This window comes from Phocoena sinus, chromosome 14 (assembly GCF_008692025.1).
Source record: "Phocoena sinus isolate mPhoSin1 chromosome 14, mPhoSin1.pri, whole genome shotgun sequence".
Classification (NCBI taxonomy): Eukaryota; Metazoa; Chordata; class Mammalia; order Artiodactyla; family Phocoenidae; genus Phocoena; species Phocoena sinus.
In genome coordinates this window covers 66,143,494-66,162,955 of record NC_045776.1, presented here as the reverse complement: position 1 = coordinate 66,162,955, position 19,462 = coordinate 66,143,494, and the positions used below count along the sequence as shown (strand labels likewise).

General features: G+C 47.9%; 1 protein-coding gene across 5 annotated transcripts in view; it reads right to left on the bottom strand.

Annotated features, from left to right (window-relative positions):
• MORC2 (MORC family CW-type zinc finger 2) overlaps positions 1 to 19,462 on the bottom strand; it is a 41,559-nt gene that overhangs the window by 10,389 nt on the left and 11,708 nt on the right. For all 5 annotated transcript variants that reach the window (XM_032654010.1, XM_032654009.1, XM_032654007.1 and 2 more), the window contains 15 exons: positions 19,005 to 19,039; positions 13,267 to 13,335; positions 12,669 to 12,759; positions 9,423 to 9,531; positions 5,681 to 5,840; positions 5,465 to 5,576; positions 4,881 to 5,006; positions 4,263 to 4,342; positions 3,571 to 3,653; positions 2,939 to 3,024; positions 1,659 to 1,799; positions 1,410 to 1,564; positions 1,188 to 1,316; positions 580 to 685; positions 155 to 287 (listed from right to left, as the gene is read on the bottom strand). In XM_032654010.1, coding sequence (XP_032509901.1) covers positions 155 to 287; positions 580 to 685; positions 1,188 to 1,316; positions 1,410 to 1,564; positions 1,659 to 1,799; positions 2,939 to 3,024; positions 3,571 to 3,653; positions 4,263 to 4,342; positions 4,881 to 5,006; positions 5,465 to 5,576; positions 5,681 to 5,840; positions 9,423 to 9,531; positions 12,669 to 12,759; positions 13,267 to 13,335; positions 19,005 to 19,039 — 1,615 coding nt within the window. The remainder of the gene's footprint in view (positions 1 to 154; positions 288 to 579; positions 686 to 1,187; positions 1,317 to 1,409; positions 1,565 to 1,658; positions 1,800 to 2,938; positions 3,025 to 3,570; positions 3,654 to 4,262; positions 4,343 to 4,880; positions 5,007 to 5,464; positions 5,577 to 5,680; positions 5,841 to 9,422; positions 9,532 to 12,668; positions 12,760 to 13,266; positions 13,336 to 19,004; positions 19,040 to 19,462) is intronic.

The window sequence follows — 19,462 nt, the reverse complement described above, 5'->3', positions numbered from 1 at the left end:
ATCAAGGCATACTGGAGAACCAGTGTGCCTGGAGGTTGGGGTTGGAAAGCTTGGGCAGCACTCATGGGTGACAGAAGGGTGAAACTGAGCCTGAGGGAACAGAGGAGACACTGAGGGGTCCTGCCCATGTGCCCACTGCCCATGACCCACACACCTGCAGGGCCTCCAGCTTCTCTTGCTGCTGGCGAATTTTCTCTGTCAGTTGCTTCTGCTTCTCTTCCTGTGTCTTCAGATCCTTTCTGAACGTCCCCAGGGGAACCTTCTGCTTCTGTTCAGAAGCCTCACACCTGTAGAGAGAAAGTGCTAGGAAGGGTGTGGCAAGATAGCTCCAGGTAGGGCAGGGTCCTTCCTCCTCAGCCAACCCGTGCTCTCTCTCACCAGAGCAACCTCAGACTTCCCAAATGCACAGAATTAATACTCATTGCAGGATACACTTCTATTATTTCCAAGCACTTATTATACACAGCAAGACAGAGATGTAAGGATATGAGCTGACCTCAAGAAGCATAGTGGAAGAGTGGAAAAAGCACGGGAGGAGGTGGGGACGCCCACAAACTCCTTGTTAGAAAAAGTGCTCACCGGTCCTGCTCAGGATCAGGGTTCATGGAGCAAACCCAAGTGTCAGGGTAATCTTTTTCCACAGAACTCAGCTGGAAGGGGAGGGTCCGCCACTTCAGACACAAATCTGTGACACAGAACATACCCCCACCAAAACATCAGCCATGCCCACCAACAATAACCAGGCTCCTCTCAGCCAGGCCCAAGGCAGAGATGCCCCCGACTTTCTATGCAAAGATCCTCAGTCTGGCTCCAACTCTGCCTTCCTTACAGAACAGTCACTCTTCTCAGGGACAGTGATTCCAGCAAGGATGGAAACTTTATACCACGGACCCTCAGCGGCCCCAACCCCTCTCCCTCCTCCAGCAAAATCCTGACTCAGTCATCACTCACACTTCTACCGATGTGGTACCAAACCCTGTGAGACCCAGCAGGGTAGGTGACCTCCTGCCTCATTGAGAAGGAACAGGTGGGCACAGCACAGCCCCAAGACTGAGCTCCCAGGGCCATCACCAAACAGACTCATATCCCTAGTGGGACATACGTGCCTGAATGTCAGTGCATTCAGGAGGCCAGCACGGTGACTATGATGGAAAGGAGTCAGGAGGAGGTGCCGACCCCCAACTCACCACACTGGATGGTGGTTGGGATCTCCATAGCTCTCCGCCGTTTGTAACGCAGCTCACTGGATGGAGGCTGGTTCCAGTTGGCAGAGAGGTAGCCGAACTCATCCCAGAACTTGATGATTCCCCGCTGGGCTGGAAGACAAGCACCCACACATTGCGTGAGGAGTCAGCCCCCTGAGGCAGCGAGAGGATCTCAAGGCTGGAGGTGAAGCGAAAGGGCATTACCAATGGCGATGTCCTTCCAGTACTGCGCCAGGTGCTCCCCCATCGCCCGCAGCAGGTGCCGGTACTCCTTGGCATCAGCAAAGTCCTGCTTGTTGTGTGTAGGCTCCAGGACCAGGTAGGGCACATCTACAACCCCAACGACCCCGCCACATGCCCTGCAGGAGGAGGCAGACACGGCTCTGTCACCCCACTGACCAAACCTCTCCCGCCAACCATCCTGGGCTGAAGCTCTCCTCAGGCAGCACTCACATGCCCCCTTCCAGCTGTGGGCCCACTTTCTCATACATCTTGATCAGGCGGCTACAGTTATAGATGAACATGCCGTCCAGGTCCCGGTGTTCGATGTTGACCCCAAAAACAAAGTTCAGTTCCTTGGGTTCTTTAAGCGCTCTGAGAAGACAAAAGATAAATTCAAACAGATCAACCCATTAACACACAAATACCATGGTGTTTAAGATGTATTAAGCTTAAGCTGAAACTTGAGACACTTAAGTTTTGCCTTTGCATTCAATATGCAATCTGTAGACTTGACAAGGATACTCACTGTGCAGTCCCTCTAAGCTCCCTAATTAAAAGCATATGACTTTAGCTTTTGGTATCAAACAGGGATGTATTTAGTATGAATGGGATTCTGTGAAGCTGTTGCAAATCTCTGCAAAGATGCTTATTTAGTGGAATAAACACAAGGTCATCTGCATAACCATTCCACTAATGTGACAGTAATTAATTTTAAAAAGACAAAAATTCACAAGAACAATAAACATGTGAGAGAAGAAATGATCATGGGATAAACGTCAACAAAATCATGGAAACTGAAAAGCAGACAGATGATCAGTGGACAGATTCACAGGGCAGATACCCGAAACCTAGGCCTGTGGTGAGGAGGCCAAGAAGTAAGCAGGGTCTCAGGCCCAGAGCCTGCAGAGGCTCCAGACGTGGTGGGGGACACGGAGATCATGTAGTGAGCCAGGACAAATGCCCAGTCTAGATAAAAAGGAACAAACTCAATCTATAGCATTATTAAGAGTACATATCACCAGGTGGGAGAAGTATAAGGGAGTTTACAGCTGTATTTCTTAAATAGTCTGTATTTTACAAGTTGTATACTACAAGCATTTTATACATCCTTTAAATGAAAAGAAAAAAAAAGGAAAAAGGAAAGGAAGAGGGAAAGGATGGGCAAGGTGGGGAGAGAATGGAGGAGAGAGAAAAGGGGAGAAAGGAAGGAAGGGAGGGGGGAGGGAAGGTGAGAGCGCTGCCAGTGAGGACAGGTTGGTGTTCAACTCAAGGTGCTGGCTCTGCCCACCTTCTCCTGGCTCAGGGGAGAACTGAGCTGAGTAACCTCTCCTGTGGTGGGCATGTGACAAACGTCTGGGAATCACAACATTAATGGCTTTCTCAAAGCAATCTGCATGTGACAGAATAGCAACCTTGTGGGGTGGAGAGGGATTCCTCAAGCTCTTTCTTTGTCAATAATCCATACAAAAGCTACATAATTTTAAAAGACCCAAGGCCAGCCAGGCACTCACCGCTGCTTGGCCTCCTTGATCCGCTTCTTGACATCAGCTTCTCTGCGAAGGGTAATGGCCGTGTTCTGGACCTGTCGCAACATCACCTGGAAACACACGCCAGCACCAAGTAAGGAGAGGAAGTGCTATGGGCCACAGCTGGTAATATCATTAACAACACATCTGAAACTTCTCACTTTAAATCACATGGACACAAAAACAGACCTGGAAATTTACTTCCTTTCCACAGAAAAGGGCCCTCGCTAGGGACAAACACAAAAGCTGTGCTTCACTTGACCAGACTTGCTGACACGGAGGAGGAAACACCCCCAACTGAAACAACAGTCTGCAGAGGTGTGTGTGTCGCAGGGGAGGAGTGGAGAACTGCTGACCCTTACTGCTGTGTGTGACCTGAGGCAAGTGACCCTCTTCCGTTTCTTTCTATAAACTGAGGATACTAACAGTGTCCACCTCACATGGTTGCCAAGATCCTGCCATACAGTGTGTTCAATAGTGACTATGGAAACATCATCACATCCCATTTTGCAGCTCTAGGGCAAGGGGTTCATGACTGGCGGGAGACAGAGCCAGGCGAGCTCTGGGATCCTAAGGGCAGCAACGCTGGAGAAGAGCTGCTGGGTCTGGGGCCTCACCCTGGAGTCCCGTGTGAGGTCTCCGCCCAGGCGCACTTCTAATGTCCGAGCTTTGCTCTCCGCCTCCCTTGCCTTCTCTTCAGCTGAAACCCAGAAGAAACCATGATAAGAATTCAAAAGGTCAAAACTCTTAGCTATCCCTCCTGGACCCCATAGTGCAGTCCCTGCCGTATGAGACGTTCGTACACTGTCAGGGAACAGGTCAGCTGGGAGAGCAGCCTCCTTGCTTGGAAAGTCAAGGAGGCCCCAAGGAAAACAGACACCTTTCACTTTACAAATGAATCAGAACAGGTCAAGCACTGCCCAAGGCAACCAGAGTTAAACGCTCAGCAGGAGCTGGAAGTTACCAACACTCCTCAGCCAACCACTCTCCTTGAGCAGCCAAGAAGCTTTGTCAGCAAGAGAGACCTTGAGATTTTTGCCCTGGAGTCAATAAAACCAATTTCACAAGTATTTGTGCCAGAGGACAGTGTGGGACTCTTCACTCTGGGCAGGCAAGCCTTAGATAACAGCCTGTAAATGGCTGAAGGAGTAGCCTGGAAAGAAAAACTGCTGAGGGGGAGGTGGGAGAGAAACTGGACCAGTGATTCAGGAAAGCCCACCCCTGGGTGTTGCATGGAGCTTTTGCCTGGATCCTGCTTTTGCCACAAGCAACGTCCCCCAGACGACCCTCCTGCCCAGGGGGTCATTACCAATCCGTGCCACGTGCTCAGCTTTCTTCACCTCCTGCTCCGCGCGGGTCTTGAACCGGCTTGATGTGTACTTGTACATCCTGAGGGGCGGGGGGCGAGTAACCAGAGGGCCTGAGCACCAGAGGTGCAGGGCAGCAACTATCTTGGCCCTCCGATGAGTCAAAGCCAAGCTTATTTTAGCAAAAAGACTCAATTCCCTACTCCACTTGCCCCCTGCCATCCTGCTCCATCTTTGAAAAGCAACCTCACTACTCTCCGAGTGTGTCATTAATCCCACAGTAGAAACCAACCTCAGCAACGAGCAGGGCCTCTGCTTCCCTGTGTACTGTCTAAAGGGCCATTGGCCCTGCAACCAGAGGCTCAGAGAGCTCACCGTATCAGGCTGAGCACCCTCCACCTCACAGAAGGCACACTCAACAAGCCTAACCAGCCACCTCTGCCCCTCCCTCAGGACCCAGTAGTTTGTCTGCAGTTAATCAAGCAGCTTAAAGACCCAAACGCAGTCAACACTGTCAGAGCCGCTCATCCACCATCACTCCAAAGATGCCCCAGAGACACGTGGCCAGGCCCCATTCTTGGCCCAAAGGAAACAGCAGGCCAGGGTGGGCAGGCCCCTACCTGGGCTTGTAGAGGCAGCAGGAAAGCCTCTTGGTCTGCACCTTGTGCCCGTGGATGAAGATCCGCATCCGGGGATCAATGTAGAGCACGGCAGCATAGGCGCGGAAGGAGCGGCGCTCTGGCTTCCTGGAGGCAGCAGAATGGAGGGTGCTGTCACCCTCCCACCACCAGTCCAACCGAAGGCCTGGGTGGACAGCCTCTCTGCAGGCTCTCCACCTTTCCACCTCCCATCTCGGCTTCTCTTGCTGCCCTGAGGGGTGCTTCCTCTGTGTGGGCACCACATCCCACCTCCTCTCACGTCCCTGGCACAGACACCTAAACTGGCCCCACCATCCCAGCACGGACCTGGCAATTCCTCTCCCCTCTCTAGGCCTCGGTCTCTTTCCCATTCAAGTTAAGGAGCTGGGGCAAGGATCTGGATTAGCTGAGGACCTGCTGTCCTTCTATTCATCCCTTCTGCCTTGTGGCAGGAAGGCATTGAGTTCTCAGCTTTACCAACTCTAAAACTGGGGAATTCAGGGAACAAGCTCACCCCTCTCAACCTCAAGTCACCTCCCTTTTCCTCCCTACCCAGCCACACTCACGTGCCCTCTGGAGAAGTCTCTGCCATCTGGATATCTCTTGGATTTGAGATTATGTCCAGCTCTGGCTCTCCGTTATCCATGAGTTTGAGATTGAAGATGATCACCAGCGTTCCTAGGGAATAGAAATCCTGTGGTTCTACCAGGCACCCCCAGCCAATCCCCATACTGCTCCTGGCTCTGGAGCTCCCTGATGCTAGAGGCCGCAGGCCTACTTACCACTGTCCCCAGGAATCTTCATGAACTGAGTCATCACTTCCTCTTCATTGCGGAAGGGAGAATACTTATAGATGAGTTCCGTCTCGATGGCAAACTTCTCCACATTGTCTGTAACAGGTTCCCGGGTCCGAGCATTCCAGGTGGGCAACGGGACTATCACCTTTGGAGGAAGCACAAGCAGACGCTTGAAGGAAGCCCCAGAACAGCCTTCCCCCCGCAAATGTGCATCCATCTTTTCCCTCCCCACAGCAGCTCCACACTGCCCCAAGGGGAGGCCCAAGCCCCCAGTCTGGCACCAGTGGCTCTAGCTTCTGCCCCTTCCCAAGACTCTGCCTCACACTGCTAGGTCCTCTGGGGTATGCTGCCTTATGGCCTGGGGGTCTCTGCATGAGCAGTTCCCTGCTTGGGATATCCCTGGTCATTTTCCCTATCTGGTAATAAGTTATTGTTTCCACTAAGCAAAACATATTTGCGATGATCTAGTGAATCTAAAGACACACACAAACATAACTTATAACTCAGCAATTCTACTCCCAGGTATATATCCTAGGAGAAATAAAATCTAAAAACAAAACGCTATACTATGAGTCCATTTATATAAAATTCATAAATAAGCAAAAAATAAACTATTATTCAAGAATGCATACACAGGTGACAAAATTATAAAGAAAAACAAGGAAATAACTGATCATCACCAAGGCAGTTCCTTAAGAGGTGCGATAAGGAATATGATTGGTGAGGGACACATGGGGACTTCTAGCATCAGTCTACGGTGGTGGCTACGTGGGTATTTGCTTTATAATTACTCTCAACTGTACGCAGGTTATTTTTTAAAATTTTATTGAAGTCTAGTTGTTTACAATGTTGTGTTAATTTCTGCTGTACAGCAAAGTGATTCAGTTATACATATATATATATATATACACACATAGATTTTAATACACTCTTCCATATGTGTAAAATTTAATCTTACATCTACGTAATCTTCTAGAAAATCCTACCCTTGTCAATTATACCTCAATAAAGCTGGGAGAAAAATCCTACTCGTTCTTCAAAAACCCTACTAAAACGCCACTTCCCCGGAGGCATCAACATGCATCTCTCCCCCCCGCCCCCACCCCTCTCCCAGGTGCCCGGGAGCCCTGTAGCCTGGGATTCCCTCTGCAGAGCAAACCACCCCAGGCACCTCAGAGGTTCAAAATGGCTGGCTGGCCCACCCTGCGGAAAAGGGGATTCTGTATTTTAACAAGCTCTGTGGTGATAAACTGTTAAGAGTTCTGAGGCACTTTACTGGTTTCTAAGAAGCTACAGTATTCAGCCCTGGGGCTGGTCTGGACACATTCCCACCCAGCTAAAAGTGATCTTATTTTGAAATCTTGGCTGAGTTCACACTAGAGTACAATCCAAAACAGTGACCTTCTAGCTCCAAGTAAGGAAAAAATTTCAACCTAGCTTTTTCACCAGGGGAATTGAGTTCCACTTGTGTTCTGAGAACTGGTACCTCCTTTACACCTCCCAATCTTCACAGCAGTCCCAGGTGACAACGGCATTACTTTAACCTCTGGGCACTCACCTCATTTGACACCCACCCACCATTGGAATATTCCTCCTTTACTTTCAGGGTCACCACTCACCTGGCTTTCCTCCTACCCCTCTGGCCGCTCCTGCCTCCTTTGCTGCTTTCCCTTTCTCCTTGGCCTTTACATGTGGGTGGGCATGCCTAAGACCCCAGCCCCCCTTCTCCAACACGCCCTTTTAGGTGAGCCCATTCACTACGAAGATTCCTTGGAGTCTAAGCCTCCCCCGAGCTCCACCCAGACTTAACTTTGCGTGTCCAGGACAAAACGTACACACTTCCCCTCCAAACTGCCCCTCTTCCATCCTTCCCCAGCTCCAGACAGCCCACCCCCAAGTGCCACACCAGGACCTCAGCCATCTACAACCCCCCCTTCCCATTTCCCCTTTCCAACTGATTAAACACCAAATCTGCGGCCACTCCTATTTCTCTCACCTCCCTGCTGGAGTCCTGTAGACAGCCAGGACCTCTGACACCAACACCCCAATCTTTCCAATCCAGGCACCACACAGTAACCAAACTGATCTTTTCAAAGAGGATCTAATACATTGCTTAGATTCCCTTTCCTGGCTGCTTTTAATAAAGTCCCACACACTCCCCAAGGCCCAGAGGTCAGGCCCGACCTACCCTCTCTGCTCTCCAGAGGCCACCACCTCTCGTCAGGTGGCCCCTCTGCCCTTCCCACAGCCCCCACCAGCTCTCAGGCCAGGAACAGACCGTTTCTATTGACGCGCAGCCCCTGCTCGCACCACCCTCAGTCCACCAGGAAGCAGTCCTGAAAAGCCCAGCCGGGGCCAAATCCTCCTGCCCCACCTTTCCCGGGAGTGCTTGCCAGCTGCAGCACTTCTCTCACTCACCAAAAAGGCAAACAAACCCAGTGGCTCACGAAGTAAAACGGCAGAAAAAGAGCCTTTTGTTCCCAGCATGAACTGATTTGCTATGATTTCGGCTCACATCTAAATAAGGCCAGTACCAATTTACTCACAGCCAACCAACACAGATGAGTTAGACTGACACTGACCGCATTTCACCTGTTTAAGTGACAGGAGTGGATTTCTCTCTGCAGACCCTCTTGGCCCCCTCTCAAGCTCTGGCCTCCATTTCTCACACAGGAAAGGAGTTAAGAGTCCAGTCTGAGGCTAGGCAGGCCAAGGCCTTCCCTGATCCTCCCATGAGCTGGCACAGACCTCACCAAACCAGCTCTACAGATATGAGCCACCAGGCCCAAAGAGAATCAGCTGTGCATGTGTTTAACTTACACAGTTAATTACCAAAGGGTTTCAAAATCAGAATATTCTAGAGTCATTAGGCCTTCCTTCCAGCATAACAATAATCAGCTGAGGCTGTGTGTCAGCTGCCACTTACTGAAAAACTTAAATGATTTTCCATGTGTTCACCTGCTTCACTACCTGTCCAGGCCCTGCAGGTATCAGACTTGTTTGTAGCTTCTGATATAAATGGTTAGAGTAACACATTTCCTCAAAAGGAAAATGCACTCACAGCACATTCCACAAAATTACCATCATATGGGAAAGACAGTGCTGTTCCTATTATTATCACCAGCTGTGGTCTCCACCCATAGTCAGGGAAGCCCCAAATACTCCCCCTGATAAAACAGCTCTCCCCAGTGACAACCCCTACCCCAGGACTGAATTCAAGCTGCAGATCTAGGAGACCTACAAATCCAACTCTTGGTTCCTGACTTGATGGCCTCATTCTCAGAACCGGGACATCTCTTCTCTGAAGCTGTGAGATTTTACTTCCTCTTCCATTAAGACACCTGCCTTGGGCTTCCCTGGTGGCGTGGTGGCTGGGAGTCCGCCTGCTGATGCAGGGGACGCGGGTTCGTGCCCCGGTCTGGGAGGATCCCGCGTGCCACGGAGCACCTGGACCCATGGGCCATGGCCGCTGGGCCTGCGCGTCCAGAGCCTGTGCTCTGCGGCGGGAGAGGCCACGTCAGTTAGAGGCCCGCGTACAGAAAAAAAAAAAAAGACACCTGCCTTAACCCCTCAACCAGTTCATCCAACCAACCAGCTAATCCCATAACAGGGGATGTGGCTGCAATCCTGCAACGCCAATAAGCCCAGCAGGCAAATGACCTATGAAAACAGCCTGGGCAGAACTAGGAAGTGGAATGGTGACTGGGAGAACGAGGATGGGACCTACTTCATCAATGCCTTCCTCCTCGTGAAAGGTACGCGACAGGAAGAGACAGGTCATGGTCTCTTCCTTCTTGGTGAAGAGGATAAAATCCTTCCCAATGCGCATTGAGCCCCTGAAAGGGAAGCAGAAATGGGTTATTCTCCTAGGGCTGAAGAAGGAGCAAATTCCCCCTCTGGACGTGATGAGACTGCCTTTGGAGGGCTCCCCTAAAGGCCTCCCTGGGACCCAGGACCCTGAGCTGAGCTCCACAGCCCTCGCTCCCCCTCCTCCCCGCCCCCCACCTCCCGACACTCCTCCTCCTGCTCTTCCGTGGGCCTCAGTTTCTCCTCATCACCTTCTCAACCACATTTTCCCAGCACGCAGGGTTCTCTCGCCACCAAGCATCAGCCCCAGGGGAGTCTCACCCCAGCTTGTCGCTGCCTGTGCTCTGGTTTCTTCCCAGCCACACAGGGCTGCTGTGGCCTGTGAGCCACCAGGTTTCACTCCAGTAACACCTCCAACACACACATCATCTTCCACACTGAGCACATCCAGGTCTCACCCTGTCCTTCCTTCACTGACACAAACTCCCCTCCCATCCACTCATCAAACGGCAGCACCATCAAGGGAAGAGCCCACTGCCTATGCTCACAAGTCCTCAAAAAACCAGGATGACCCCAAGGCTCAGCCAAACACAGGGCTAACCAAAGTATCACTGTTGAACACAGTTCCAAGGAGGCCTACAATTGGCTCATGTCCTGTAACCACAACCATCTTGTGTCTTGAATTGTTCTGTCACCTCAACTCATTAAACCACAGGTCCCTGCTTTAGGAAGCAACTGGTTTCTGAAAAATGTGCCTCCAGGCTGACTTCCACAAGGCAAAAGTCTGAACGGAATCAACTGCTCCTTCCTCTATTTGGCTGAGTTAATCCTTCTGAGGAGCAGGCAAGGACAGGCCTTTCCGGGAAACACTGAAGAGGGCAAAAGCATGAAGCACCAGTGGGAACAGGACCCACTGACCTGTCTTCTGAGCAGCTTCTGGCTTTATGGCTATTACCTCATTAGTCCTCCTAATACCCCAGGGAGGTGACAGCGGCGGGAAGCCTTATTACTTCCCTTCTATGTAAATACAAATACAAACTGGGCCAGTGTGCCAAGTATGCAAATGAACGCCATGCCCCATTTCCCCGAATGTTCAGGAAAACTCCAGGACACTATCCAGAGATGCCCCGGTGGCTGCCAAGTTGTTTTTCTCCTCCTCCAGTTCCCGAGGTGCTGGCAATGCTCCCTCCCCAGACAATCTCACAGTCCTCCTCCTGCCTCCCTGAAACTTACCGGTGGCAAAACGAGGCACATTAGCTTACCTTCTGCCAAAGCTTGCTCTTACACTAATTTTGCAAAACCTCTCACTTTGTGCCTCTTCCCTGTCTTTGATCCTGACCTTGAAGGGTAAATAGCAACAAGCCAGAAACGCCACTTCTCTGCTTCACAGCCCTATTCTCACCACAAATCACTTCCTCCTGAAACTCGTTCAACTTCTACACTGGTTTCAAAATGAATTCACTCTGAACACTAGATGGCTCCTTCTCAATGGCGCCCTCTCAAAAGTCGTTCTACCAGAATACGCTGACGGCAACACTCTCAACTTCGGTATGCTTTCCTTCCTGGTCTTCTAAGCACTTCCAGAATCACATTTCATTTGCTCCTGAAGCTTCCTCAGTAAGGAAGAATGTCAGCGTTCAGAAGCCCATTTTCTACAGCAGGAAACAGATACTCAGAGAAGGTGAAATGGCTTGTCTGAAGTCACAGAGCTGATAAAACCAGGAAGGGGTTTTATCTATAATCCAGAAGGGAAGTCAGGGTTTCTTACATCTGACTCTAGAACTCAGTTGTTGGAAACTTAGATCACCACACCAGAATCACCTGGGCCCTACCCCAGACCCACCAAATCAGGCCAAAAATCTACCATGGAAAGATCAAAGGAGAGATAAAGAAGGGAGAAACTAGGCTAGGGCTCTCACAGTAATGATAGATTCTTAACCTACTCATATGTGTTATAATCTCAATTTACAAAGGAGGAGGCTGAGGCTCACAGAAGCAATTAAGCGGCTGATGTCAGATTTGAACTTTGGTTTGACTGAAGTGAGATGGACAACAGCTCCGGCCTTGCAGTCAAAAAGACGTGGTGCATATCTCAGCTCTACACTTGGGCATTTTCACACCTTTGGGCAAGTCACATCACCCCTATAAACCTCAATTTTCTCATCTGAAGATGAGAATCATAGTACCTACCTCACAGGGCTATGGTGAGGATTAAACGAAATCATCCAAGTAAAGTTTTTAGCACAGTGCCCAGCACATGGTAAATGCTTGTTATTGAGAGACAAGTGGGAGATCCAGGTACCAGGTCCTTGCCATCATGGGAAGCACTCTCTCTCTTCCCCATACACCCAAGCTGGTTGCATGGAGGGACAATTGATGCTGCTGCCCAACCAAACACCACCCTCAAATAAAACAACACATTTCCACAGCAAGACTAGAAACATGACTCAGAATTCCATTTGTAGAAACTCCAATCCCACTAAATCTTATTCCATCCAAAGGTATGTACAACTGGAAGTGAGCATTTCAGAAATAGAAATCTTTCTCTTGGGGCTTCACTCAAAACCAGAACACCACATTTCAAATGCCAAACAAGTGGGAACCAAGGGCTGAGAAAGAAGTCTCAAGGGATGGGGAGACATTAGGTAGGTCCCTGCTACAGGGCCTGGCAGGACATGTGAGTAGCAACCAGGTCCTTTGGTGGTGTTGTGGGGGGGTGTTTCGGGTCTCTCACTCACCCACCCTGGATCCCCAGTGCCTGGCACAAAGTGTGACAGGTGCTCAGGGGACACGCTGCACCACGGAGTGACCCCCTCACCATCTCATAAGCAACCCAAGCCCACAAAACAGCCACTTGCATCTTCAACCACAAGGCAAAAATAAGAATTTTCAGTAGGAGGAGAGGTGCTGTTCCAGAGCACAGTGCCAAGAGAAACCTACAGCTTCTCCCACCTCAATGATTTTGGATGTTCATACTCTTTGATCTGTGATGTAGGCTGGACATCAGCTGCTAAGTCCCCAAACCACAACTCCTTCCCGACCCTCCTCCTGTTCCAGAATTACAGTGATGGAGGGACAAGGATGAGGAATATTTTCATTGGACAGAAGCAGGAGGGCATTGCTCGATTTTGTTTTGAGTCCTGGGACAGGCTTCTAGTATACTTACGATTTTAACCCATTCCCGTACTGCCCAATCTGGGTGGACTCAGGCGTTCGCTTGGCTGACTTCCCAAACTGGATCACGCTAGCAGCATCACCTGAAGTGGCGGACACAAGACAAAGTGAAAAGTTTGCCTTTCCCAGACTCTCAAAAATCAAAGGTCTGAGCCTTGTTAAATCCAAGCAGGGCTGTCTGTCTACTGAAAACCTCTGTCCAAGGAAATTCACAACCATGAGGCAAATGGAGGAAACCTCTGACTGGCCTGTCAGTACCGCCATCACTAGGCCCTTGTTCTGTTACCAGAACGTGGTAATAAGGCTGGGGGAGGCCACCACAGTTCCAGCTCCAGGATGTTACACAAGTTGATAAATACAATGTCAAGAGACAGGTAATCTGATGGACTTCAGGCTGCCATTCAGATCCTATCTCCCATGCTAGAACAAAACCCAGCAAATGAGTGAGTGGAATTAAGCCTGAGATGTTGCAAAAGACCTCCCTCTCCCTTCTAGTCACAAGAGTGAGGCAGAAAAACAAGTTAACACAATAAGCATTTTGTAAAAATGGTTACTTCCTCCCCAAAAGAAGCAATCAGCCCAACACTTACTTGGATCCATTCCTGCTCCATCATCCAAAAAACAAAGCATAAATCCTCCGCGAAGGTCCTCTCGCCTTTCTGTAAAAGAAGGAGCTGCCATTACTGGGCAGTTACCCACCAGAGGGCGGCAACCTGTTTGTGATCGGAAGGTGGATCAATGTGAAGCTTAGTCCAAAAAGGCCTTCTCCTTCTAACAGTCCTAGCTAGTGTGAGTTAAATGTCAGGGCCCTTGATGGTAGGAATTTCCATCAAAGGCTCTCCAATGCATTCTAGTTCACGACAAAGCATAAGAGAATGTATAAGGAAGGGACAGAGAATACCTAGTCCAGCATCTAGCCACAGCCAGGGCCACTGAACATGCACGGATTTCATACACACCTCAACCATCCTTCTGCCTCTCTGCACCTGGATTTTTTCCACCTCTGCCTTCTGCTGTGGACACTAAAGTACTCCAACTACTACATGCTGTACCTTATCAACAGTGCTCAAATTCAACAGGGCACCTCATTTGTGGGTTAATTTTGGGGTAGCCTTCAGATAAAGTGATGGAGCCAGTCGTGCTATGGACACAGTGGTAGCAGCTGCTATCTAGAAGGTGAATTACTAAGTCAGTATGTGACAATCCCGAGGCCAACCATAGTTTCTGGGCCATCAGTATTCATCATCACATCCCCTCCTTGCTATGGGTCCTTCAAATAGCTCCCCATCCCAGAAGTGAGATGGCACAGAGTGTAGTGAGAGCTGCCTGGTTTCCAACTGGACCTGCTCGACTGGAGAGAGGAACAGTCCTTCGACAATAAGAGACAGAGCAGCTGTGGCAGGGCGTCCTGACCGACAGGAAGGAAATGTATGAGACTAAGGCTGCCATTCCAGTGGCTAGAAGAACCCTTTCCTTCAGCAGCTGTCTCTACAGCAGCAAGTGGTCACTCAGAGCAGCCTGGGTCCAAGCACATCAGAAACACTGGAGAAGAGATTCCCAAACAGGGAAGGGAACCACACTAGAGTTTCCAAGGTGCCTTTTGACCCCAGTGATGAGGACTAGGCAGGCAAAGGAGGAATGGCACAGGCCTTGGAATCAGGAGAGCATCTGTACTAAAAAGGAAGAAGGTCAGTTTAAGGTACTACAGGGATAAGCCCAAGGCTGCCTTGGAGTCTATTCCCTAATTGAGGACATTTTTGTCTCCCCCAAGCTGCAGTTCACCAACTTCACCCAACTATCTAAGCAGTGGAACCTCAGTTTAAAATGCTCTTTGTCCTCCCCTCAAGTTAAATATTCAAGTAAGTCATAACCACCTCTGTTAAATGGACTAGTTAATGTAATTTAAAATGCTATTTCAGAAGTACTATAAGCCACAGAGATTTTCAAGTATCATTCGATGTTCAGGAAGCTGAACTTTGCTGAAACATTAATCACAGGTGCTTCCTGAAAGTTCGAGAATAAGGACCTTCTTGGAAGTACTACTGGTAGATAAGAAAATTTTTCCTGTGGCAGTGCCTTTTATCAGTCTGGAGAACCCAAATGAGATCTAGTAAGCAGAAGCAAGTGCAAAAAAGGTGCAAAAATTCCTCAGTTTCCTTCTGGAGGAAGCAAAGTGTCAGATGGAGACTCAAACTGGGTCAGGAACAGAGCGTGGTAAAGGAAGTGTTCTAAATCTAGCCAAGAGCCATTTGCTGTATGCTTTAGCCATAAAATGTACACGAAGACTCTGCTTTGGGATCTAGAAATTGGTTCAAGCCAAGTGTATCTGAAAATCAAGGATTGATTACTGGCATTCCTTGAACACTATGTAGGAATTACTTCTAGGTCCTTATGTTTGGTAGAACAGGACTCACAGGCTGTTTTCTTTTTTTTTAATTTTGATGCTTTTTTAAAAAAATTTATTCATGTCTGGCTGCGTTGGGTCTTCGTTGCTGCGCACGGGCTTTCTCTAGTTGCAGCAAGCGGGGGTTACTCTTCGCTGCGGTGCACAGGCTTCTCATTGCAGTGGCTTCTCTTATTGTGGAGCATGAGCTCAAGGCGCACGGGCTTCAGTAGTTGTGGCACACGGGCTCGGTAGTTGTGGCTCGCGGGCTCTAGAGCACAGGCTCAGTAGTTGTGGCGCACGGGCTTAGTTGCTCCACACACAGCATGTGGGATCTTCCCGGACCAGAGCTTGAACCCGTGTGCCCTGCATTTGCAGGCGGATTCTTAACCACTGCACCACCAGGGAAGTCCACACAGGCTGTTTTAACACACAATCATCACTTAACAGTGGGTCTGAGATCCCTTTCTTGCCCAAGGACTTCATTTTAAAGCTTTTTCATATGTTTATGAGAGTAAGAGACCCACCTATGGAGGGTGCTCCTGGCCACACATTGACCAACAGTCTGTAAGCAGCTAGCAGTGCTCAGGTCCACAGTCACGTGTGGCACTGCCTCAGGGCCAAAAGAGACTAGGTGACACAGCAGTAACTCCTTCAACTTTGTAAGGAGGCAGTATGGCATCTTCACTTGGCTAAAATGCTTATCCCAATCACTCAGTTATTCCATGTGCCTGGCTCTGTGATGAAGATAATAGCCGAGAATAATGCGGATGTGATCACTGCCTTCAGGGAGCTTACAATCCATAGGATAGCTACTCCCTGTAGCAGATCAGTAAGCAGGAGGGTTTAAGCAGAAGGAGACTGAGAAGAGTGTCAGCTAGAGCAAAGGCAGTGTGCATAAGGATCACCTGAAGAGCCTGTTAAAATACAGATTCGGGGCTCCACCCTGCAGAGTCTAGTAGTGTGGGTCGGAGGTGGTACCTGAGAATTTGCATTTCTAACAAGCTCCCAGGTGATGCCAATACTGTCCACCACTGGTCCACTCTTTGAGAAGCAGAGAGCTAGAGCTAGCAAGAACTAGAAGGCCTCTCTGCTTGAACCTATCTCCCCAGACATTCCAGCAGTTAGAGATGCATTCCTAACACATTCTATTCACTTTAGTTAGTCAATTGAGTGCTATCTAAAGCCTCTAAGCAAAGGATTTTTATGAAGATGGGGGAGTTCTGGACAGAAGGGAGTCTAGGCAGCTGGAGGTTGTCTGCTCCCCATCCCAACATACATCTCAGAAGCAAGACAAGGAGGGCAAAGCCAAACTACCTTCTTTGCAGTTGTGCTTCAGGCCCTGGTAGCAGCTACGTACAATCACAGACCCAGTGTGGAAGGCTGCACATCTAAGTTTCCCCCAACATGACCAAGTCTGGCCTCTCCAAGTTAGCCTAACGTTCCTCCATCCAACTCCCACTGGGGAGAACAGGAAAAAGAAAGAAGCTGGAAAGGAGATGTGAAATGGAGCTATAAGTCAAAAGTCAGAGGCGATAAAATGATGTTGTCCTCAGCAGAGTCTGTAACAGAACAACACTCAAGTTCCTCGTACTTTGCAATGTGTTTGAGCAGTATTCGTTTCAGCTACATTTGCTCTAATTTTCCATTTACTAACCATTGACCTGGCATCACATCTTTCTTTGAGGCATGGCAGTCCCTATCCAAGGAAGTCCAGAAAATCAATAAAAACACACTCTACTTTTGACAGGCACGTTATGGTCTGGCCCAACCTAACAGGAATGCTTTGAGTACGGGAGTCTGATTCCTTTCTCACCCTTCTTTAAATTACAATGTGAATGTGTGGCGAATTCAAACTACATCTGATGTTTGGGGAGATTTCCGAGTTCAGTTATCAATCTAGTTTCAGAATGGGAGACAGGAAGATACTTTCCCTGATATAGTAAGAACAAAAACTTTACATTACTAATTCTATTATTCTACTTGTAAAATGAGGTTGCTTTTATTCCTCCTGTTGAATGTGTTAATATGGCACTGAAGTAGAAAAGTGTGAAGTTAGGGGCACCTCAGTCAAGATTCCCAATCTCAAGGTACTTGAGAGTAAATCAAGTCTTTCTCCAAAATGCTCTAGTGCTTAGCGCTTCTATCACCATTTAATCCTTAACTACCTTGACAGTTCCCTCAAGATCAAGTTATTATTCTCTAATCATCTGTAGAGTGCTGTCTCTCCAATTAGTGACTAAGTTGTCTAATGAGAATTTAGCAAAGGCCCCATCTCATGCTCTCTCGACTCCTCCCAAAACACAACAGCAGTAACACTGAGCACAGAATGAATGCACACTGGGCCCTTTTCATTTAAAGTGAAATCCAACTGTTTGTTCTGCTGCATTCTAAGGGTAAAGCACTAAATTTCCTTGCTGAAATTCACCCACCAAAGGTAGTAAGAAGGAGCAGGGATGATCTCTTTTAAAAAGCTTCTTCCAGTAATTCCCTGGTGGTCCAGTGGTTAGGCGCTCTCACTGCTGGGGCCTCGGATTCGATCCCTGATCTGGGGACTAAACTCCCATAGGCTGCGTGGCGCAGCCAAAATAAAAAAAAAGCTTCTTCCAAATAGATTTGGCTATGATGATTTGTCCCTTCAACATCACTTGGAGTGGAGGCCCATTCTGTGCTTTGCCATCTGTGCAATGATTAAAACAGCCACCATTTCTTTCAGAGGTAGCGGTTAATACTCCTCACTAAAGCACACTGGGATGTAAGACATACTGTGGCTTGGGAATGATGCCTCCATCTGGCCTGAGGGTTTAGTAACCATCTTCTAACATTCTGCTGTTATGCCCCCTTTTCTTGTTATTTTCTTCTAAAAATAAAAGTAGTCTTATTTTCACCACTTTGGCAGAGCCTTCTGAACAGAAGGCTTTAGAATTTAAGCAGTATAGCTGACTTTTAGCTGTTCTGAATATTTTCTTTGCTCCAAAGAAAGGAAAAGAAATTCATATCTGGGGAGATTCTTTATAATTATATGGCATTGGAAATTCTAAGAATTACTTCCTATTGTGTGATTATCCCCATTTATCAAACAGGTCTGTGAAGAAAAAGAGGGATTATTTGATAACCATATATTCCCATAAAAACACTCAAGTTTTCTCAAAAGCTAGACAATGCTACCCAAATTGGATTTAAAAGCCATCTTCCTCTGTTCCACTTCCAAATTTTTAGCATTCAAACGACCAAAAAACGTGCTGGTGCAAACACTGAACAGGCAAAAAGCAAGCTATTTATCACATAATAAATAAATAAATAAATAAATAATGACTAAGATTTCTTCCACTGTTGTACCCACTCCATTAAAAAAAAAAAGGACCTTACTGCCAAAGAGCAGAGCCAATTAGGCAAAATAGTAGATGCTGTCAATATCTTTAAGTTCGAAGCAAAGCAGCCCTTCTTCCTACATAACTTCTCTGCCTGAGAACATCTCTGCAGACCTCAGTGTCAACCTCGTTACACAACTGTTTTATACAACTGACACCAGCAAGTCTCCAAGTTGGGACTTGTCCTCACCAAGGCTGCAGAGGGAGAAGATGGCCTTCAACAAGATCTCTCTTTGGCTGCAGGAACCACAAATCTGGTCACCTGCTAACTCCAATCAGGACAATCAGTGGTACTTGGTCATTTCACTCCCCATCACCCCCATAAGTCTCCTAGCGGATTTATTTAAATAGATCTATAGATCTGGGCACCCTGTGTTACTTCCTTTACACCAATATTCTTGATTTCTATTACATGCCTGACGAGGGCTGCCCTGTTTCTCCCTAAGACCTATAGTAATCAGGCTGTCTACCCACGCTCCAAAAACCAGTTTTTTCCCACTCATTTCTTCTTAGGCACAGCAATAAATGCTTTCGGGAACTGGGCATTAGAAGAAAGGACTGATGTCTGTCTTACCTGCATAAATATCGATTCTGGTGGCATCAGCATCTCTGCAAAGTTAAAAGAAAAAAAAATCAAGATTCAAATGAGAATATGAAAATATCAACCATCAAGATGCACAATATTTTGAGGGGGATACGTACTATTTTGAATCTATCTTCAGGAAGTCATAAACAAATTCTATATACATTAAAGATATACTTTTACATTTGGTAACACAATTTTCCTTACATGTCTATGAAACACTTCTGGAGCTCCAAATTATTTAAAATAATCACAGGATACACAGGACCTAGACACACTTTTTTAATAAAAATTTCACAGTGAAACATCTAAAAAGAACATGTTTTAGATGTTTAAAAACATCTGAAAAATGTTTTATCCTTTTTTAGAGGATAAAAAAGAATATTTCTTTTACACACTAGGAAATGACTCCAATCACTCATTTGATTGCAATCATAAACAATGTTCCA